Raw genomic sequence first — 24752 nt, forward strand, 5'->3', positions numbered from 1 at the left:
GACTTACGCTGGTCGTATCTTAGACAAATTCTGGCGTATCTGATTCTTTGAATCAGGCGCCAAGATACGACGCCTCACACTCTGAGATACGACGGCTCAGAGATACGACGGCGTATCTCCTACCTGAATCTGGCCCAAAGATTTGTAGGTCATTTAACCTTGTGGTGGGCTTTATCTACAGCTGTTGGATAAAGTGTTTGCCCCCTTTCTGATTTATTATTTAATTTTTTGCGGTTGCGCAAAGTGGCTCCCAAACGAAATTGACGTCCGTTTTTTCTCCCACAAATAGAGCTTTCTTTTGGTGATATTTGATCCCCACCCCAGTGATGGTGCTCCGACCACACAGATGCATCTAGTTTTTTAGAATCTGGCTTCAGTCCCCTTGGGAGGACCAAGCGCCCCCCATGTGTGTTTTCCTTTGGCATTAGACATTATATTGACCTCAGTCTGGTTTATTGGTACCTCCTGTGCTCACATGTAGGCTTGCCATTTGACATCACTGTGATGGTTACTAAATATCAACATTGAGGGCCAGATTCTGAAAGGGCTTACGACGGCGCAACGCCATGTGCGCCATCGTAAGTCCTAATCTGGGCCGTCGTATCTATGCGTCTGATTCTTAGAATCAGTTACGCATAGATAACCATTAGATCCGACAGGCGTAAGGCTCTTACGCCGTCGGATCTTAAATGCAATTTTTTTTCCGCCGCTAGGTGTCGCCGATGTCGTTTTCCCGATCGAGTATGCAAATTAACAAAATACGCGAATTCCCGAACGTACGTCCGACCGACGCAGTGAAGTTACAACGTTTACGTAAGATTTGCGACGCGTAAAGTTGCCCCTGGGTATATGAGGCGCAGTCAATGTTAAGTATGGCCGTCGTTCCAGCGTCGAAATTTGAAAATTTACGTTGTTTGCGTAATTCGTCCGTGAATGGCGCCGGACGCCATTTACGTTAACGTCGAAACCAATGACGTCCTTGCGACGTCATTTAGCGCAATGCACGTCGGGAAATTTTAGGGACGGCGCATGCGCGGTACGTTCGGCGCGGAAACGCGCCTAATTTAAATGATCCACGCCCCCTACCCGGATCATTTGAATTAGGCGGGCTTGCGCCGGAGGATTTACGCTACACCGCCGCAACTTTACAGGCAAGTGCTTTGTGAATCAAGCACTTGCCCGTAAAACTTGCGGCGGCGTAACGTAAATGAGATACGTTACGCCCGCATAGTTTAACGCCGAGATACGAGGATCTGGGCCTGAGTATTCATATAATATAGGAGAATTTAAAGGCGTTATCACCAGTTCCCATCATGTTTCACCCATCGGGCTTCATCAGGGAACGTATTACTCGCTAATAGTAATGACTTAATGATGTGAATGTACCAATTTTTTTTTTTAAGTATCTTATTGATGTTTTTACCTTTTGCAGGTGTTCAAAAATGCATTTATGAGCTTATACTGGTGTACCGGGAAAGGAGAAGTCATCGATGATTGGTGCCGGTGTGACCTTACTGCCTTTGATGAGAATGGATTGCCCAACTGCAGTCCACTTCCTCCACCCGTGTAAGAGACTCTTACTGGAACGTAAAAGTTCAATCAGAAACAATGTTGCAACCTGAAGATATCTGAATGCACAAGAAACCTCTATTTTAACTTCTACCAAAGCTGTCCATTTTGTAGGCAGGCGCAGTCTATTTTTTCCACTGTAGGTGGCGCTCGTCACTACAGATGGAGGAGGAAGTCGAGAGGAACCTAGTTCCTCTATGGTTTCTCGCACACAAAGGAGGCAACTATCGGAATGCTGGCACCCCATGTGACTTTGGTGGCCATCTTTGGTCAAGCAGAGTCTATTTAAAAAAAAACAAAAAAAACAGGTTTATATACAGAGCATCCGGAAAGTATTCACAGCACTTCACTTTTTGAACAAATCGTTATGTTACGGCCTTATTCCAAAATGGATACAATTCTTTATTTTCCTAAAAATTCTACAAACAATCCCCCATAATGACAATGTCAGAGGTTTGTTTGAAATATTTGTAAATTTATTAAAAATTAAAAAAAGAAAAAATTCCATGTACATAAGTATGACAGGCTCCTCCCATGTACATAAGTATCACATGCTCCTCCCATGTACATAAGTATCACAGGCTTCTCCCATGTACATAAGTATCACAGGCTTCTCCCATTTACATAAGTATCACAGACTCCTCCCATGTACATAAGTATCACAGGCTCCTCCCATTTACATAAGTATCACAGACTCCTCCCATGTACACAAGTATCACAGACTCCTCCCATGTACATAAGTATCACAGACTCCTCCCATGTACATTAGTATCACAGACTCCTCCCATGTACATTAGTATCACAGGCTCCTCCCATGTACATAAGTATCACAAACAAACAAAAAGCCGCGCCAAGCCAATATAAGTGATAAACCTCTCCTTTAAGGAATGGAAATTAGCAGAAAGTCCAAACAGAGTCTTTATACTCATAGGAAAAAGCTACTGTTGTGATATTCAAAGAAAATGATTCCTTAGAAAGTTGCTAATGTTGAAATAATGGATCTTTCAATCACCCGGTGACATGTAAACAAATCGTGAGGTCCCTCCACCGAGAATAATGAGCCTCTTACCAGATGGCAAGTAACCAGAGCAGTTGGCTATAGCCCAGCCACGGCCTTTAGGTTCCCCAGAAGTCACAGGACAAAATCACCAGCGTCACGACCGTTTCTGACTAGATCGCAGATGGCAAGTAACCAGAGCAGTTGGCTATAGCCCAGCCACGCGTTTCGTCACAAGGGGACGTTCTCAATGACCCCCATTGAGAACGTCCCCTTGTGACGAAACGCGTTTGGGAGGCTACGCCAGTGACGTCACCACGCTCGGGAGGAGGGCTCCTGCATCCCGGCCGGCATTTACATTTTAACACACGCTGTTTTATCTTTACTCGCTGTAAGTACACTACTTTTTTAATAAAATTTGTTACCCAGCGGTATTACGCTATATGCGTCCTTTCTTTTATATTATTCCCTGCATTGGAGCGATCTAGTCAGAAACGGTCGTGACGCTGGTGATTTTGTCCTGTGACTTCTGGGGAACCTAAAGGCCGTGGCTGGGCTATAGCCAACTGCTCTGGTTACTTGCCATCTGGTAAGAGGCTCATTATTCTCGGTGGAGGGACCTCACGATTTGTTTACATGTCACCGGGTGATTGAAAGATCCATTATTTCAACATTAGCAACTTTCTAAGGAATCATTTTCTTTGAATATCACAACAGTAGCTTTTTCCTATGAGTATAAAGACTCTGTTTGGACTTTCTGCTAATTTCCATTCCTTAAAGGAGAGGTTTATCACTTATATTGGCTTGGCGCGGCTTTTTGTTTGTTTATGTTTATTGTGTACTTCGCACGATAGCTGCTGCCTTGAGATCATTGTGTTGCAGCGCAGTTTTTTTGTGTTTTTACATAAGTATCACAGGCTCCTCCCATGTACATAAGTATCACAGGCTCCTCCCATGTACATAAGTATCACAGGCTCCTCCCATGTACATAAGTATCACAGGCTCCTCCCATGTACATAAGTATCACAGGCTCCTCCCATGTACATAAGTATCATGATGAACATGGGAGGAGTCTGTGATACTTATGTACATGGGAGGAGTCTGTGACACATATGTGCATGGGAGGAGTCTGTGATAATTATGTACATGGGAGGAGCCTTTGATACTTATGTACATGGGAGGAGTCTGTGATGCTTATTTACATGGGAGGAGTCTGTGATACTTATGAACATGGGAGGAGCCTGTGATACTTATGAACATGGGAAGAGCCTGTGATACTTATGAACATGGGAGGAGCCTGTGATACTTATGAACATGAGAGGAGTCTGTGATGTTTATGTACATGGGAGGAGCCTGTGATACTTATGTACATGGGAGGAGCCTGTGATACTTATGTACATGGGAGGAGTCATGATACTTATGTACATGGGAGGAGCCTGTGACACATATGTGCATGGGAGGAGTCTGTGATGCTTATGTACATGGGAGGGGCCTGTGACACATATGTACATGGGAGGAGCCTGTGATACTTATGTACATGGGAGGAGTCTGTGATACTTATGTACATGGGAGGAGCCTGTGACACATATGTGCATGGGAGGAGTCTGTGATACTTATGTATATGGGAGGAGCCTGTGATACTTATGTACATGGGAGGAGCCTGTGATACTTATGTACATGGGAGGAGTCTGTGATACTTATGTACATGGGAGGAGCCTGTGACACATATGTGCATGGGAGGAGTCTGTGATACTTATGTACATGGAATTTTTTCTTTTTTTAATTTTTAATAAATTTACAAATATTTCAAACAAACCTCTGACATTGTCATTATGGGGGATTGTTTGTAGAATTTTGAGGAAAATAATGAATTTTTTCCATTTTAGGACAAGGCTGTAACATAACAAAATGTGGGAAAAGCGAAGCGCTGTGAATACTTTCCGGATGCTCTGTATATCACGTATATTACAGATTTGTCAGTCTATACTAAAATAAAATACAAATAAAAAAGCTTTTAAAAAGTGTATTGTAACGGTCACCACCGTTTACGACTTTCCATGCCATCCAAGACAGCTTATCGACACTCCAACCAACAGGACCCGATCCATAAGAATTCCCCCCAGACACAAGACACACAGCTCTGTGCTTCTGGTTTCAAATGTAATGACTACTTTAATGGTTTCTTCTCAGCTTTTTATGCAGTTACAATCATGTGACAGTATTCAAAGGGACAATGAGATCTCCACCAAGGCTAATTACTAAACATTCTAGACGCGTCGGCGCCGGCCTATAATTATCATGATCTCATCACTGCACATTCCTTCATTAACAGCATAACAAACAAAACACCATCACACACTGAGTTCCCTAGGCAGACGTTCCGTCTCCGCATACAGCTTGACACCTATTCACACCTCTGAGCATCAATAGGCTTTAGACAGTGTTATCACACAATTAAAGGCCTTTCAAGAACCAGCCTTATTTAACATGTCACTAGGCTATCCAGAGAGATGAGTCACTTTTGACTGGTTGGGGTCACAATTAACCAACAACTTGCAATCTCTCAAGATCCTGCATTATGAATTATTATTAATGTCCCATCTCATGTAATACATGAATTACGATTCATTAGCCACCCTATGCCCAAATGGGGCACAGGGTGAACTTAGACCCAAGAGTTCTTAGGGCCGCTGGCACAGGAGTATCCCCCATCCCTCAAAAGTCTCTGGGTGTCAAGGGTCATCCTGTTACATGTATCAAAAGAGAGCCGCAATATGTCCGTAGAAAAATGCATAAGAGCTTTGTAGCTTTGCAAATTAGTCACAGAGTTCTCGTCAATTTTGCCAACACTTGCTGATGCAGCTAAATCTGGCCACGGCATTTCGGCATCATTGATCTCGGGTCACGGAAGGGTCCGGGCTGAATATTTAAACGCTTTTGCATCATTTAAGGTTCTTTATGGTTCTCATATGCCTCGGTTCTCTATGAGCCGTATCCTCCTGATAGGTAATTGTCAACCGCGTGAGCGTCTCAATATTAATAAATTAAAAATAATATTTTGTATCGGTTTTTTTTTTTTCGCGCTCTAAGCCTCATCATCGTAAAAGGCTTGAAGCCCATAAGATCGGGTTATACACGCAATATATCTGCTGACAATGATTTGAAGTTTTTGATTAGCGAGTTATTATCATTTTTAATTAAAGAATAAGTCGTACTTTGCTTCCCGAGCAGAAAAAAATTCTCATTAAATGACTTGACATTTACCTATTGCGTCTGTATTCCGCGCCTTCCTTCTTCCACGCCCTGCCCTTTACACTCTCGTATCTTCCACTCCATTGAAATGGCAAATTTTTCGGATTTCCTGGTCATCTTTCTGCTTAACCACTTAAGGGCCGGGCCTCTTTTTCAGATGTGTTCTTCACGGGCTAGATTCAGATAGGTTAGCGGATCTTTAGATCTGATTTACGATCCGCCGCCGTAAGTTTTTGAGGCAAGTGCTGTATTCAGAAAGCACTTGCCTCTAAAGTTGCGTCGACGTATCGTAAATCCCCCGGCGGAATTCAAATTACGCGGCTAGGGGGCGTGTAGAATTTAAATCAGGCGTGTCCCCGCGCCGAAACGAACTGCGAATGCGCCGTCCGCTAAATTTCCCAACGTGCATTGCTCCAAATGACGTCGCTAGGACGTCATTGGTTTCGACGTAAACATAAATTACGTCCATCCGTATTCGCGACCGACTTACGCAAACAACGTAAAAAAATTAAAATTCGACCCGGGAACAACGGCCATACTTAACATAGTCATGGCTGGGTTATGGTAGCTAGCTGCTGCCATAACCGAGATATCCCTCTTCAAAGGGCCGACGTATATAGTCGTGCGGCGGTCCGGAAGTGGTTAAACCAAGCAACAAAAGCTGTAGCGTTCCCCCCCCCCCCAATAATATAGTGTGGATTTTCAGAGGAATAGATGCAATGTAAGCAAATAAAAGTAACACAAAAGTGGACATAACTTTTTATTAACTTGCATACTGTAGATCCCTCAAATTTTTTACGTGGTTTGTAGAGTAACTCTTTCTTTGTATTAACGTCTTCTTCTTCGTTATCATCTTTTTCGTCTTCTTCTTTGTCTTCTTCGTCGTCGTCTTCTTCTTCGTCTTCTTCTTCGTCGTCTTCATCGTCTTCTTCATCGTCTTCTTTTTCTTCTCCGTCGTTGTCGTCTTCTTCTTTGCCGTCGTAGTCGTCTTCTTCTTCGCCGTCTTTTTCTTCGTCTTCTTTATCTTCATCGTCTTCATCGTCTTCTTCGTCTTCTTCTTCATCTTCATCGTCTTCTTTGTCTTCTTCTTCATCATCTTCTTCGTCTTCTTTTTCTTCATCTTCTTATTCGTCCACATCGTCTTCTTTGTCTTCTTCTTCTTCATCGCCTTCTTCTTCCTTGCCGTCGTTGTCGTCTTCTTCTTCGTCTTCTTCATCTTCATTGTCTTCTTCGTCTTCTTCTTCATCTTCTTCGTCTTCTTCTTCATCCACATCGTCTTCTTCTTCATCATCTTCTTCGTCTTCTTCTTCATCCACATCGTCTTCTTTGTCTTCTTCGTCTTCGTCTTCTTTTTCTTCTTCTTCTTCATCCACATCGTCTTCTTTGTCTTCTTGGTCATCGTCTTCTTCGTCTTCTTCTTCTTTCTCATTGCAGGTAAATAATAGATTCCAAGCAGAAGCAATATGCTGTCATTGAGTTGTTGATGAAGGAGGGGCGTAGGCTGTCCAACATCTATAGAATGTATACAGAGATGATGCCATTGACAAGAGTCACCAATGACAAGACCTTGCTCTTCTCAATGGTGTCATCTCCGTATATTGGACAGCCTATGCCCATCCTTCATCAAGAGTCTTTCAATTTCGGACGGGAATGGGGGGGAGCGCAGGGTCATCGCCTCTCTCGTCTCCGAAAAGGCACTTGACTCGAGGGAGTGGATTATGTCGGGCAATCTACACCTCCCTTCGTCAAGAACTCAAGGATGGCACGTTGCTTCTGCTTGGAATCCATTATTTATCTTCAATGAAAAAGAAGAAGCGTTACTAGAGATCAGAGGTCTTCAATGTCAATGGGAGAAATAGTGCCAACATTGGTATCAGTGGGAGAAATAGTGCCAACATTGGTATCCGTGGGAGGAATAGTGCCCCATCATAGGTGTTATTGAGAGGAATGGTGCATTGGTGTCAGTGGGAGGAATAGTGTCCCATCATTGGTATCAGTGGGAGGAATAGTGTCCCATCATTGGTATCAGTGGGAGTAATAGTGTCCCATCATTAGTATCAGTGGGGGGAGTAATAGTGTCCCATCATTGGTATCAGTGGGAGTAATAGTGTCCCATCATTGGTATCAGTGGGAGGAATAGTGTCCCTTCATTGGTATCAGTGGGAGGAATAGTGCCCCATCATTGGTATCAGTGGGAGGAATAGTGTCCCTTCATTGGTATCAGTGGGAGGAATAGTGTCCCATCATTGGTATCAGTGGGAGGAATAGTGTCCCATCATTGGTATCAGTGGGAGTAATAGTGTCCCATCATTGGTATCAGTGGGGGGAGTAATAGTGTCCCATCATTGGTATCAGTGGGAGTAATAGTGTCCCATCATTGGTATCAGTGGGAGGAATAGTGTCCCTTCATTGGTATCAGTGGGAGGAATAGTGCCCCATCATTGGTATCAGTGGGAGGAATAGTGTCCCTTCATTGGTATCAGTGGGAGGAATAGTGTCCCATCATTGGTATCAGTGGGAGGAATAGTGTCCCATCATTGGTATCAGTGGGAGTAATAGTGTCCCATCATTGGTATCAGTGGGGGGAGTAATAGTGTCCCATCATTGGTATCAGTGGGAGTAATAGTGTCCCATCATTGGTATCAGTGGGAGGAATAGTGTCCCTTCATTGGTATCAGTGGGAGGAATAGTGCCCCATCATTGGTATCAGTGGGAGGAATAGTGTCCCTTCATTGGTATCAGTGGGAGGAATAGTGTCCCATCATTGGTATCAGTGGGAGGAATAGTGTCCCATCATTGGTATCAGTGGGAGGAATAGTGTCCCATCATTGGTATCAGTGGGGGGAGTAATAGTGTCCCATCATTGGTATCAGTGGGAGTAATAGTGTCCCATCATTGGTATCAGTGGGAGGAATAGTGTCCCATCATTGGTATCAGTGGGAGGAATTGTGTTTCATCATTGGTATCAGTGGGAGGAATAGTGTCCCATCATTGGTGTCAGTGGGAGGAATAGTGTCCCATCATTGGTATCAGTGGGAGGAATAGTGTCCCATCATTGGTGTCAGTGGGAGGAATAGTGTCCCATCATTGGTATCAGTGGGAGGAATAGTGTCCCATCATTGGTATCAGTGGGAGGAATAGTGTCCCATCATTGGTATCAGTGGAAGGAATAGTGTCCCATCATTGATATCAGTGGGAGGAATGGTGTCAGTGAATGTAAAGGTTCTCCATAATTGGTGTCAGTGGATAGAATGGTGCCCTATTATTGGTGTTAGGGAATGGAATGATGCCCCCCGACATTGATGTCAATAGATGGAATGGCGCCCCAAGGGCTGGATAAACGCGACCACGACCAAGGGCCACAGACCATTGCTATAAAGGAAGAGTTACTCTACCAACATGTGAAATGTGACCCGACCAATGGAAGTTCATGAAAAAGTTATGCACACGCCTACGTTACTTTACTGTATAGCCCTTGTTTTGTTGTATTAAGCCTTCTTTTTCCTTTTTTGTTGGCTGTGTAGGTTTCGCCTTTCTCCCAGTATGGAGCCTTCAAGCAACGTGGTGGCTCTCGAATGGCTGGATGTTCAAGCGACTATAGGAACCAAAGTTTCAGATTATATCCTCCACCATAAGAAAGTAGACGAATACACGGACACAGAGCTGTACACGGGTGAGGTGATCACTGGTGTTGGTGTTAAAGCTAGACATTTGTTATTGGCTTACAAAGAGTGCTGGGACAAGGACCACTGGTACCCAAGGTAGAGCAAGCAAAGTGCACCCCCCCCACACACACACACACACACACACACACACACAAGAGGGGTTGTTTTTCAGGGGTTGGGCTTGGCTCCTCAGGGGTTGGGCTTGGCTCCTCAGGGGTTGGGCTTGGCTCCTCAGGGGTTGGGCTTGGCCCCTTAGTTGCAGTGAAGGGAACTCTTAAGGCGTCAGCATACCAAGACATTTTGGGCAATTTCATGCTCCCAACTTTGTGGGAAGAGTTTGGGGACGGCCCCTTCCTGTTCCAACATGACTGCTCACCAGTGCACAAAGCAAGGTCCATAAACCCAATAGAACACTTTTGGACTGAATTAGAGCGGAGACTGTGAGCCAGGCCTTCTCATCCAACGTCAGTACCTGACCTCACAAATGCGCTTCTGGAAGAATGGTCAAACATTCCCATAGACACACTCCTAAACCTTGTGGACGGCCTTCTCAGGAGAGTTGAAGCTGTTATAGCTTCAAAGGGTGGGGCCAACTCAATATTGAACCCTACGGACTTAGGGGCAGATCCACAAAAGGATTACGCCGGCGTATCTATCTAATTTTAAATTCCCGCGTCGTATCTTTGTTTTGTATCCACAAAACAAGATACGACTGCATCTGGGATCGATCCGACAGGCGTAAGTCTTAGTACGCCGTCGGATCTTAGATGCAATTTTTCGGCGGCCGCTAGGTGGCGTTTTCGTAGAATTCCGCGTTGAGTATGCAAATTAGCTATTTACGGCGATCCACGAACGTACGTCCTGCCGGCGCATTTTTTTACATCGTTTTCGTTCGGCTTTTTCCGGCGTATAGTTAAAGTTGCTGTTATGAGGCGTACTCAATGTTAAGTATGGCTGTCGTTCCCGCGTACAATTTTGAAATTTTTACGTTGTTTGCGTAAGTTGTTCGTGAATAGGGATTTGCGTAGAATGACGTCACCGTCGTAAGCATTGGCTTGTTCCGGTTTAATTTCGAGCATGCGCACTGGGATACCCCCACGGACGGCGCATGCGCAGTTTAAAAAAAACGTTGTTTACGTCGGGTCACGGCGTATTGACATAAAACACGCCCCCATTACATCCATTTGAATTCCGCGCCCTTACGCTGCCAGAGATACACTACGCCTCCGTAACTTACGGTGCAAATTCTTTGTAGATTCGAAAAAGAAAAAAAAATTGCGGCGGCATAGTGTATCTTAGATACGCTGCGCCCAGCGTATTAATGCGCCCAGGTACGTGGATCTACCCCTAAAACTGTGATGCCATTAACGTTTATGTGCGTGTAAAGACAGGTGTCCCAATACTTTTGGAAATGTATAGCCAGATTCAGGTACATCGGCGCATCTTTGTGCCGGCGTAGCGCATCTCATATGCGCTACGCTGACGTAACATTGAGAGGCAAGTACAGTATTCACAAAGCACTTGCTCCCTAAGTTACGTCGGCGTAGCGAAAATGGCCCGGCGTAACCCCGCCTAATTCAAATTAGGCAGGTAGTGGGCGTGCTACATGTAAAGTAACCGTAACCCCGTTGGTACGGCGCATGCGCGCGCATGCTCAGAATCACGTCGCAAATACTCAATGCTTTCGACGTGAACGTAACCTACGCCCAGCCCCGTTCACGTACGGCTTACGCAAACGACGTAAAATAGGACGGCTGTTGCGTCGTCCATACCTTGCATGGGCTGCGCCACCTATAGAGGTGTTTTATCTTTACGCCGGCGTATGTCTTACGTAAACGTAGCGTAACTTACTGCGACGGGCGTACGTACGTTTCGTGAATTGGCGTATCTTGCTCATTTACATATTCGACGCGTAAATCCACGTACACGCCCCTAGCGGCCAGCGTAAATATGCAGCCCAAGATACGACGGCGTAGGAGACTTACGTCGGTCGTATCTTGGCAACAGTGGCCCGGATTCAGAGAGCAATTGCGCCTGCGTAACCATAGTTACGCAGCGCAATTGCTTACTTGCGCCGGTGTAACGAATGCTCCTGATTCAGGAACCTTGTTACGCTGACTGCAGCCTAAGATATGCGTGGCATAAGGCTCTTATGCCCGCATATCTTAGGCTGCATTCTTGCGATGGCCGCTAGGTGGCGTTCCCGTTGTGCTCAGCGTATAGTATGCAAATTGCATACTAACGCCGATTCACAACGTTACGCGAGCCCTGCGTACGCAGTTTACGTCGTTTGCGTACGGCGTTTTTTCGCGTAAGGCTGCCCATGCTATTAGCAGGGGCAGCCCATGTTACGTATACCCGTCGTTCCCGCGTCGCGAAATTTGAACTTCACGTAGTTTGCGTAAGTGATTCGTGAATGGCGCTGGACGCCATTCACGTTCACTTTGAAGCAAATGACGTCCTTGCGACGTCATTTGCCGCAATGCACATCGGGAAAGTTTCCCGACGGAGCATGCGCTCTACGATCGGCGCGGGAACGCGCCTAATTTAAACGATTCCCGCCCCCTACGGGATCATTTAAATTGTGCACGCTTATGCCGGGCATTTTGCCGGAGCGCACACGCAATTTACGGAGCTACCGCTCCGTGAATCGCGGGTAGCGCAGAAAATTTGCGGGGGCGCAGGGCAAAAACGCCTACGTAAAAAAAAGCGCAGATGTTACTGAATCTACCCCAGTGAGGCGTATCTCAGTTTAAGAATGCGCGCAAAGATACGACGGCGCTCATTCGGACTTACGACGGCGTATCTACTGATACGCCGCCGTAAGTCTCTCTGAATCCGGCTAATAGTGTATATCGGCATTTTTAGAACGAATGCAGATTCGGAAGATATTCGCGCTCTTATCTATCTTTTACACTTCAATAACTTCGACTATCAATACAATGAATTTATGATTTGGAATAACATTACGTTTGCGTTCTCTATGGTTTCTCTTCCATCTTGCTAGGGGAGTCCCTGAGCCTCACTGACGATTTATTGTCCGGATTGGGTACAGCTTGTATTTCAGCCGGTAGGAGCCACGGCGGATCGACGGACAAAAACCTCTACTCCGTCATCTTCAAGTGCTTGGAGGCGGACAGTCTTTACAAGTAAGATGAAGTCTAATACACAATATAGAGGGGGAGGGGGTTGATTTTTAACCACTTAAGACCCGGACCTTTAGGCAGCTAAAGGACCTTGCCAGTTTTTGCGGTTCGACACTGCGTCGCTTTAACTGACAATTGCGCGGTCGTGCGACGTGGCTCCCAAACAAAATTGGCGTCCTTTTTTCCCCACAAATAGAGCTTTCTTTCGGTGGTATTTGATCACCTCTGCGGTTTTTATTTTTTGCGCTATAAACAAAAATAGAGCGACAATTTTGAAAAAAATGCAATATTTTTTACTTTTTGCTGTAATAAATTTCTCCCAAAAATATATAAAAAAAATCATTTTTTTTTCCTCAGTTTAGGCCGATACGTATCCTTCTACATATTTTTGGTAAAAAAAATCGCAATAAGCGTTAATCGATTGGTTTGCGCAAAATGTATAGGGCCAGATTCACAGATAACTGCGGCGGCGTAACGTATCGTCTATACGTTACACCACAGCAAGTTTTCATCGCAAGTGCCTGATTCACAAAGCACTTACCTGTAAACTTGCGGCAGCGTAGCGTAAATCTGCTCGGCGCAAGCCCGCCTAATTCAAATGGGGCGGGCACCATTTCAATTAGGCGCGTTCCCGCGCCGAGCGTACAGCGCATTGCTCCGTCGGGAAACTTTCCAGACGTGCATTGCGGCAAATGACGTCGCAAGGATGTCATTTGCTTCTAAGTGAACGTGAATGGCGTCCAGCGCCATTCACGTTTCACTTACGCAAACGCCGTGAAATTCAAATTTCACGGCACGGGAAGGCCGGCTATACTTTAGCAGTGGCTGCCCCTACTATTAGAAGGGGCAGCCTTGCGCTAAAAGTAGCCGTACGGAAACTCCGTACCTGGCTTGCGCGGGGCCAGCGCAAGCTTGTGAATCAGTGGTAGTATGCAATTTGCATACTACACGCTGATACACAATGGGAGCGCCCCCTAGCGGCCCCCGCAAGAATGCAGCCTAAAATCTGCGAGGCATAAGAGCCTTATGCCGCGCAGATTTTAGCCTGCAGTCGGTGTAACGAGGTTCCTGAATCAGGAGCACTCGTTACACCGGAGCAAGTAAGCACTTGCGCTGCGTAACCTATGGTTGCGCGGGCGCAAGTGCTTCTTGAATCTGGGCCAATATTTTTTCCTTTTTTGCTGTAATAAATATCCCCCAAAAATATATAAAAAAAACTTTTTTTTTTACTCAGTTTAGGCCGATACGTATTCTTCTACATATTTTTGGTAAAAAAAATCGCAATAAGCGTTAATCGATTGGTTTGCGCAAAATTTATAGGGCCAGATTCACAGATAACTGCGGCGGCGTAACGTATCGTCTATACGTTACACCACAGCAAGTTTTCATCGCAAGTGCCTGATTCACAAAGCACTTACCTGTAAACTTGCGGCGGCATAGCGTAAATCCACTCGGCGTAAGCCCGCCTAATTCAAATGGGGCGGGCACCATTTAAATTAGGCGCGTTCCCGCGCCGAACGTGCTGCGAATGCTCCGTCCCTAACCTTTCCCGACGTGCATTGCGCTAAATGACGTCGCTAGGACGTCATTGGTTTCGACGTTAACGTAAATGGCGTCCAGCGCCATTCACGGATGACTTACGCAAACGACGTGAAATTTATAAATTTGACGCGGGAACGACGGCCATACTTAACATTGGTTAGTCCACCTAGAGGGCATGCTTAGTTTTATGCGACGCATCTCTACGGAAACGACGTAAATTTAGATCGAAGCGGACGTTCGTGAATCGCCATAACTAGTCATTTGCATATTCTACGCCGACCGCAATGGAATCGCCACCTAGCGGCCGGCCTAGAATTGCAGCCTAAGATCCGACGGTGTAAGTCAATTACACCTGTCGGATCTTAGGGCTATCTATGCGTAACCTGATTCTATGAATCAGTCGCATAGATACGACAATCGTATCTCAGAGATACGCCGTCGTATCAATTTTGTGAATCTGGCCCAATATTTTTTCCTTTTTGCTATAATAAATATCCCCCAAAAATATATAAAAAAAACTTTTTTTTCCCTCAGTTTAGGCCGATACGTATTCTTCTACATATTTTTGGTAAAAAAAAAAATCGCAATAAGCTTTTATCGATTGGTTTGCGCAAAATTTATAGCGTTTACGAAAATAGGAGATAGTTTTATTGCATTTTTATTCATTTTTTTTTTTACTACTAATGGCGGCGTTCAGCGTTTTTTTTTTTTCGTGACTGCGACGTTATGGCGGACACATCGGCAATTTTGACACATTTTTGGGACCATTGTCATTTTCACAGCAAAAAACGCTATAAAAATGCACTGATTACTGTGAAAATGACAATTGCAGTTTAGGAGTTAACCACTAGGGGGCTCTGTAGAGGTTATGTGTGACCTCATATGTTTTTCTAACTGTAGGGGGGCGGGGCTGTAGGTGTGACATCATTGATTGTGTTTCCCTATATTAGGGAACACACGATCAATGACGGCGCCACAGAGAAGAACGGGGAAGCTGTGTTTACACACAGCTCTCCCCGTTCTTCAGCTCTGGGGACCGATCGCGGGACTCCGGCGGCGTTTGGGTCATCTCAGGTGGCTCACCAAGAAAAACAAGTAGAGTTGTGGCCTAGCGTCCGTTCTCACAATGGGGCCCCAAACCCGAAGCGATACTTGGAGCCCCCCCCCCCCCCGGGAGCACCACTCCTGGGAAGACACTTAACACCACAGACCCTCTGATTGGCTTGTCACCCCTAGGTGAAGTTTTTCCTGACTCAAGCCATTGGACGTGCTGCTATTCTTGGGGTAGATTCAGGTAGCAATTACGCCTGCGTATCCATAGATACGCCGCGTAATTGCTAAGTAGCGCCGGCGTATCGACTTTTCTGTATTCAGAAACCTCGATACGCTGACTGTAGCCTAAGATATGACTGGCATAAGTCTCTTACGCCGTCGTATCTTAGGGTGCATTCTGACGCTGGCCGCTAGGTGGCGTTACCGTAGTGGTCAGCGTAGAGTATGCAAATTGCATACTCACGCCAATTCACAAACGTACGTGCGCCCGGCGTTCGAGTTTTACGTCGTTTGCGTACGGCGCTTCCGTCGTAAAGGCTGCTCCTGCTATTAGGAGGCGCAGCCAATGCCAAGTATGGACGTCGTTGCCGCGTCGCGTTTTTCGAAATTTGCGCCGTTTGCGTAAGTGGATTGTGAATGGCGCCGGACGCCATTTACGTTCCCGTCGAAGCAAATGACCGTCCTTGCGACGTCATTTACCACAATGCACGTCGGGAAAGTTTCCCTGACGGAGCATGCGCACTACGTTCGTCGCGGGAACGCGCCTAATTTAAATGATCCACGCCCCCCTACGGGATCATTTAAATTACGCGTGCTTACGCCGCCGACTTTTACGAAACGCCCCCCGCAAATTACAGAGCAAATGCTTCGTGAATGAAGCGTAGCGCAAGTAATTTACGGAGGCGTAGCGTAAAAAACGGTACGCTGCGCCTCCGTAGTAGTGCGCGCCCCTACCTGAATCTACCCCCTTGTTTCCTGTGGTGAATGATGGCCGTTTGGAAACCGACTTCCACCCGCTGAGAACTTGAGAACACAAGATAAGAACAACAATAAATATATAAACCTCGCAATGCCTAAGAAGAACAACTACAAAAGCTTTTTCAGCATTTGTAGTCCTTTTAGAAAACATCAAAAAATTTCCCTTTTAGAAAACATCAAAAAAATTCCCTTTTAGAAAACATCAAAAAATAAAATTGCAACAAAGTCAAATCCCATAATCTGCATAGAAAGAGGAGGATGAAGGGAACGGAATTGATTTTCAGGTGCGATGAATCAAAAGATTAAAATCTAAGGGCCAGATTCACGTAGCCGCGCGGCGGCGTAACGTATCCCCTTTATGTTACACCACTGCAGGTTTTCAGCGTAAGTGCTTGATTCACAAAGCACTTACCTGTAAACTTGCGGCGGTGTAACGTAAAGCCGTCCGGCGCAAGCCCGCCTAACTCAAATGGGGCGTGTACCATTTAAATTAGGCGCGCTCCCGCGCCGAACGTTCTGCGCATGCTCCGTTAGGAAATTTCCCGCCGTGCTTTGCGCGAAATTACGGCGCCCCGACGTGTTTTTTTTGAACGGCGACGTGCGTAACGTAATTTCGTATTCCCGGACGTCTTACGCAAAAAAAAATGTATTTGACGCGGGAACGACGGCCATACTTTAACATGGAGGAGTAATTTTACCCCATGTAAATAGCACTCTTAACTGTACGACGCTAAAAACCGACGTAAGAGAATGCGACGAACGCGCGTACCTTCGTGGATCGCCGTAATCGGCTAATTTGCATACCCGATGCTGGAAAGCGACGCAAACTCCACCCGGCGGCCGCCGCGGAGAATTACACCTAAGATCCGAAGCCGTACGCCTGTCGAATCTTAGCCAAAAGCCGTCGTATCTTTGTTTGTGAAAGACAAATAAAGATACGACGCAGCAAATTTGAAAGTATCAGCAGATACTCCGGCGTACTTCTTCTGTGAATCTGGCCCTAAAACTTTATTTCTCATCATAAAAACTGACAATCAGACCGTTAAGAAATTACAGCAACCTGAAATCCCGGTAATTAGCGCCCCCTCCCCCCCCGGTTATCATTATTAGTTAGAAGGTTCCAGAACTGACCTTATCTAGCTTTGGTGTCACCATGCTTAGCGACCCCCCCCCTCCCCCTCGTATGTGTGGCCAATGAGCTTAGAGTCCCGGCCCCAGTGACTGCAGCCAAGAGGTCTGTTGGGACTTCCCTGTGTGATATTACTAGATAGCCTGGATAAAGCTGACGCATTTCGACAGTGAAAGGGATTTTAGGCCAATGTTGGACGTTGCATGGAAGAGACTCCCTCAAGAGGTGGTTCTGGCCAGTCCAGGAGTTTCAAGAAAGGCCTGGATTCTTTCCTAAATCTTCATAATATAACTGGGTACCGACAATGGGTCCTGTTGATGCCAATGATGGGACACTATTCCTCCCACTGATACCAATGATGGGACACTATTCCCCCCACTGATACCAATGGTGGGACACTATTCCTCCCACTGATACCAATGATGGGACACTATTCTTCCCACTGATACCAATGATGGGACACTATTCCTACCACTGATACCAATGATGGGACACTATTCCTCCCACTGACACCAATGATGGGACACTATTCCTCCCACTGACACCAATGATGGGACACTATTCCTCCCACTGACACCAATGATGGGACACTATTCCTCCCACTAACACCAATGATGGGACACTATTCCTCCCACTGATACCAATGATGGGACACTATTCCTTCCACTGATACCAATGATGGGACACTATTCCTCCCATTGATACCAATGATGGGGCACTATTCCTCCTACTGATACCAATGATGGGGCACTATTCCTCCCACTAACACCAATGATGGGACACTATTCCTCCCACTGACACCAATGATGGGACACTATTCCTCCCACTGATACCAATGATGGGGCACTGATACCAATGATGGGACACTATTCCTCCCACTGACACCAATGATGGGACACTATTCCTCCCACTGATACCAATGATGGGACACTATTCCTCCCACTGACACCAATGATGGGGCACTATTCCTCCCACTGACACCAATGATGGGACACTATTCCTCCCACTGACACCAATGATGGGACACTATTCCTCCCACTGATACCAATGATGGGACACTATTCCTTCCACTGATACCAATGATGGGACACTATTCCTCCCACTGACACCAATGATGGGACACTATTCCTCCCACTGATACCAATGATGGGGCACAATTCCTCCCACTGATACCAATGATGGGACACTATTCCTTCCACTGATACCAATGATGGGACACTATTCCTCCCACTGACACCAATGATGGGACACTATTCCTCCCATTGATACCAATGATGGGGCACTATTCCTCCTACTGATACCAATGATGGGGCACTATTCCTCCCACTAATACCAATGATGGGACACTATTCCTCCCACTGACACCAATGATGGGACACTATTCCTCCCACTGATACCAATGATGGGGCACTGATACCAATGATGGGACACTATTCCTCCCACTGACACCAATGACGGGACACTATTCCTCCCACTAACACCAATGATGGGACACTATTCCTCCCACTGACACCAATGATGGGACACTATTCCTCCCACTGACACCAATGATGGGACACTATTCCTCCCACTAATACCAATGATGGGGCACTATTCCTCCCACTGATACCAATGATGGGACACTATTCCTCCCATTGATACCAATGATGGGACACTATTCCCAACCATTGATACCAATGATAGGACACTATTCCTCCCACTGACACCAATGATGGGACACTATTCCTCCCACTGATACCAATGATGGGACACTATTCCTTCCACTGATACCAATGATGGGACACTATTCCTCCCATTGATACCAATGATGGGGCACTATTCCTCCTACTGATACCAATGATGGGGCACTATTGCTCCCACTAACACCAATGATGGGACACTATTCCTCCCACTGACACCAATGATGGGACACTATTCCTCCCACTGATACCAATGATGGGGCACTGATACCAATGATGGGACACTATTCCTCCCACTGACACCAATGATGGGACACTATTCCTCCCACTGACACCAATGATGGGACACTATTCCTCCCACTAACACCAATGATGGGACACTATTTCTCCCACTGACACCAATGATGGGACACTATTCCTCCCACTGACACCAATGATGGGACACTATTCCTCCCACTAATACCAATGATGGGGCACTATTCCTCCCACTGATACCAATGATGGGACACTATTCCCAACCATTGATACCAATGATAGGACACTATTCCTCCCACTGACACCAATGATGGGACACTATTCCTCCCACTGACACCAATGATGGGACACTATTCCTCCCACTGATACCAATGATGGGACACTATTCCTCCCATTGATACCAATGATGGGACACTATTCCTCCCATTGATACCAATGATGGGGCACTATTCCTCCTACTGATACCAATGATGGGGCACTATTCCTCCCACTGACACCAATGATGGGACACTATTCCTCCCACTGACACCAATGATGGGACACTATTCCTCCCACTGATACCAATGATGGGGCACTGATACCAATGATGGGACACTATTCCTCCCACTGAGACCAATGATGGGACACTATTCCTCCCACTAATACCAATGATGGGGCACTATTCCTCCCACTGATACCAATGATGGGACACTATTCCCAACCATTGATACCAATGATGGGACACTATTCCTTCCACTGATACCAATGATGGGACACTATTCCTCCCATTGATACCAATGATGGGGCACTATTCCTCCTACTGATACCAATGATGGGGCACTATTCCTCCCACTAACACCAATGATGGGACACTATTCCTCCCACTGACACCAATGATGGGACACTATTCCTCCCACTGATACCAATGATGGGGCACTGATACCAATGATGGGACACTATTCCTCCCACTGACACCAATGATGGGACACTATTCCTCCCACTGACACCAATGATGGGACACTATTCCTCCCACTAACACCAATGATGGGACTCTATTCCTCCCACTGACACCAATGATGGGACACTATTCCTCCCACTGATACCAATGGTGGGGCACTATTCCTCCCACTGACACCAATGATGGGACACTATTCCTCCCACTGACACCAATGATGGGACACTATTCCTCCCACTGACACCAATGATGGGACACTATTCCTCCCACTGATACCAATGATGGGACACTATTCCTCCCACTGACACCAATGATGGGACACTATTCCCAACCATTGGTACCAACAATGGAGCACTGCAAGCCAGGCCTTCCCATCCAACATCAGTGCCTGATCACAAATGCTCTTCTGGAAGAATGGTCAAACATTCCCATAGACACCCTCCTAAACCTTGTGGACGGCCTTCCAAGAAGAGTTGAAGCTGTTATAGCTGCAAAGGGCGGAGCCAACTCAATAGTGAACCCTACGGACTAAGACTGGGATGCCATTAAAGTTCATGTGCGTGTAAAGGCAGGCGACCCAATACTTTTGGCAATATATGTGTAAATTAAACTTCAATCTCTTGGCTTACTTATGTTCTTTTCACCTCCGTAGGTTCAGTCTGATTGCTGTGGATACTCATGGAAGACACTCGGCACAAAGTTTGGTGACCTTACGCACGGCTTGCTCATTGGTGGATGACAGTAAAGCTGAAGGTGAGGCATTTTTTTAAATTTGTAAACCCGTCCACAAGAGAGTTGCATGTTTACCGGTAGAAACTGCAAACTGGCTTATTTACTATGGCGGTCCGGTTGCGTGAACAATGATGACATTCGAAGCACCGGTATAAAATGATCCGGCTGTTTGTATCATCAAGTCCTGTGCAGACTGATACTGAATGGGGGGCTCTGGTTCATTATAATCACCTGGTGCACTCTCAGTGTTCTAATGAAAAAAAGCTGCAGGGTCTGCATACTTTTAGAATTATTTAACCCTTGGGGAGTATCTCACTAAAAACAAAAATTCCTATTGCAGAGGATGCCTAAAATCTGACTTGTATCTTAGTGCAGACTAAGACAATATTATGATTATTAATAATAATAATAATAATAATAATAATAATAATAAAAATTATAATAATAATAATAATTATTATTATTATTATTATTATTATTTATTAATAGTACTTTATTATTATTTTTATTATAGTATGTATAGGTGTTGTTGTTATTATTATTATTATTATTATTATTATTATTATTATTATTATTATTGTTATTATTATTATTTATTAGTAGTTCTTTATTATTCTAGCATTTATTGTTGTTGTTATTATTATTACACTGTTGGCACTATATAAATCCTTAATAATAATAATAATAATAATAATAATAATAATAATACATTTTTTATTACATTACATTAATTATTAAAAATGACCTTTCCATTAAAGTACAATAAGTACAATAATATTATTTAATAATAATAATTATAATAATTATAATAATAATCTATAATCATAATAATACTAGGTTAATATTATTATTATTATTATTATTATTATTATTATTATTATCAATATTATTGTTATCATTATTTATTAATAGTTCTTTACTATTATAGCATTTATTGTTGTTATTATTATTACACTGTTGGCACTATATAAATCCTGTATTATAATAATAATAATAATAATAATAATAATAATAATAATAATAATAATCATATTCGTGTGCACCAACAGAGTTCAGAACTCCATGTTGCATTTTTACATAAAATTACAGCAGGTGCAGATTGAAAAGGAAAGGTGATTTTTATTAATATTCAATAATAATAGTAATAATAATATTAATGAGCAATAACCTATAATAATTATAATAATAAATAACAATAATAATAGATTAATATTATCATTAGTATTATTATTATTATTATTATTATTATTATTATTATTACAATAATAATAATAATAATAATTATTATTATTATTATTATTTATTAATATTTCTTTATTATTATAGTATTTATAGGTGTTGTTTTTATTATTATTATTATTATTATTATTATTATTATTATTATTAATAATAAAAATAATAATAATAATAATTGATTTATTACATTAATTATTAAAAATGACAATATTATTATTAAATAATAAACTATAATTATTTTAATAATAATAATAATAATAATAATGATAATCATAATAATACTAGGTGAATATTATCATCATTATTTGTATTATTATTATTGATTATTATTATTATTATTATTATTATTATTATTATTATTGTTATTATTTTTTATTAATAGTTCATTATTATTATTAATATTATTATTTATTATTATTATTATTATAGTATTTATTGTTGTTGTTATTATTATAACACTGTTGGCGCTATATAAATCCTGTATTATAATAATATTCTTGGGCACCAACAGAGTTCAGAACTCCATGTTGCATTATTTTGCATATTTTTTCCCAATAATAATAATAATAATAATAATAATAATAATAATAATAAAACTATTAATATTAAATAACAATAATAATAGATTAATATTATCATTATTATAGATAATAATAATAATAATAATAATAATAATAATAATAATAATAATAATAATAAAAATAATTATTATAATAATAATTATTATTATAGTTAATAATGGTTCTTTATTATTATAGTATTTATTGGTGTTGTTATTATTAATAATACGATTATTATTATTATTACATTATTTAATTTATTTAAAAAAATGACCTTTCCATTAAAATACAATATGGGTTGTATATGTTTTTTTATATTTTATTTCGTTTTTGTTTCCTCCCATAAAAGTAGAGTTACCATTTAAAACAAAGGACATACCCTTGTAGTGACTGATCACCCCCCGTGACACAATAAAGTAGAAGAATAATCACTTTGCACCCACAGGACATTTTTCTTTTCTATTTTTTCCTTTATATTAGCGTTCAATAGACAACGCCGTAATCTACATGATGGATGGGAAGTTTGTCGGAAAATAAAACTTTATTTTTTTCTTCTTGTTATGATATATATATATATGATGATTAGAAGGTGTTGGCTGGCGTTGCCCCCGTGTGGCCGGCGTTGCCCCTGTGTGGCCGGTGTTGCCCCCGTGTGGCCGGTGTTGCCTCCGTGTGGCCGGCGTTGCCCCCGCGTGGCCGGCGTTGCCCCCGTGTGGCCGGCGTTGCCCCCGTGTGGCCGGCGTTGCCCCCGTGTGGCCGGCGTTGCCCCCGTGTGGCTCTCCTCTGATTATTATTCCTCAGGTGGTTTATTATCACACTTCTCCACAACCACCTTTTTTCCTCTGATTAAAGGCTTTACAGGGAGAAATGTGTCAGATCATTTGTCTTCTGATAATCTCTTCTCTCTATCTTTATAAAAATACCGCAAAGCCCTCCATGTGAAGAACTTCATCAATATCATGAATAAAACATGGCTGAGCTCAGACCATCGGTGCAATGCCTAAAAAAACAAAAAAAAAACACATTATATATATATATATATATATAAAACATTTTTTACCGGATTTCACGCATGCTTTAAAACTTTTGCACATATTTTTTTTTTTTTTTTGTATTTCTGAACCTAATGCCGCGTACAGACGGTCGTTTTATGCGATGTAAAAAAACGACGTTTTTGAAACTTCAATTTTCAAAGACGAAGTTGCCTACACACCATAGTTTTTTCACAGTGCTCTAGCAAAGCGCGGTTACGTTCACCACGTTTTTCCATTGAAGCTCGCTTCATAACTAGCTTCTGGGCATGCGCGGGTGTAAAAACGTCGTTTGAAGCGTCGTTTTTTGCTACACACGGTCAATTTCTGTGAAGTGAAAAACGACGTTTTGAAAAACGACACATAAAATTGAAGCATGCTTCAATTTTTTTTGGTCGTTTTTCAGAAGACATAAAACAACGTTTTCTCCCACACACGGTCATTTAAATTGACGTTTTTAAAAACGTCGTTTTTTTAACATCGCAGAAAACGACCGTCTGTACGCGGCATAAGAATCTTTTAAAGACAGATACATTGCATCCACATTTATTTTATGGGAGGACTTCTTCTTGGGGACAGGTAGGGGGTACTGTTGTATATCAGAATAATGGACCCAAGGTGCAATCATTTGGGAAACCATCATATACGGACTGTGGGCCAGATTCACGTAGAATTGCGGCGGCGTAACGTATGGTAGATACGTTACACCGCCGCAAGTTTTCATCGCAAGTGCCTGATTCACAAAGCACTTGCGAGAAAACGCCTCCGGCGTAAGCCCGCGTAGTTCAAAGGGGCGTGTGTCATTTAAATTAGGCGCGCTACCGCGCCGGACCTACTGCGCATGCTCCCTTTTGAATTTCCCGCCGGTGTTTGCGCGCAGTAACGTCATTTTTTCGAACGGCGACGTGCGTAGCGTACTTCCGCATTCCCGGACGTCTTACGCAAGGAGGAAAAGTTTTTAAATTTCGACGCGGGAACGACGGCCATACTTTAT

General features: G+C 43.4%; 1 protein-coding gene across 2 annotated transcripts in view; it reads left to right on the forward strand.

Moving 5' to 3' along the window:
• The window catches only part of ASTN2 (astrotactin 2), a 394891-nt gene that overhangs the window by 356765 nt on the left and 13374 nt on the right, over positions 1-24752 (forward strand). For both annotated transcript variants that reach the window (XM_040322749.1, XM_040322750.1), the window contains 4 exons: positions 1433-1566; positions 9343-9491; positions 12491-12632; positions 20852-20952. In XM_040322749.1, the coding sequence (XP_040178683.1) occupies positions 1433-1566; positions 9343-9491; positions 12491-12632; positions 20852-20952 (526 nt within the window). The remainder of the gene's footprint in view (positions 1-1432; positions 1567-9342; positions 9492-12490; positions 12633-20851; positions 20953-24752) is intronic.

This window comes from Rana temporaria, chromosome 9 (assembly GCF_905171775.1).
Source record: "Rana temporaria chromosome 9, aRanTem1.1, whole genome shotgun sequence".
In the NCBI taxonomy this organism is placed as follows: domain Eukaryota; kingdom Metazoa; phylum Chordata; class Amphibia; order Anura; family Ranidae; genus Rana; species Rana temporaria.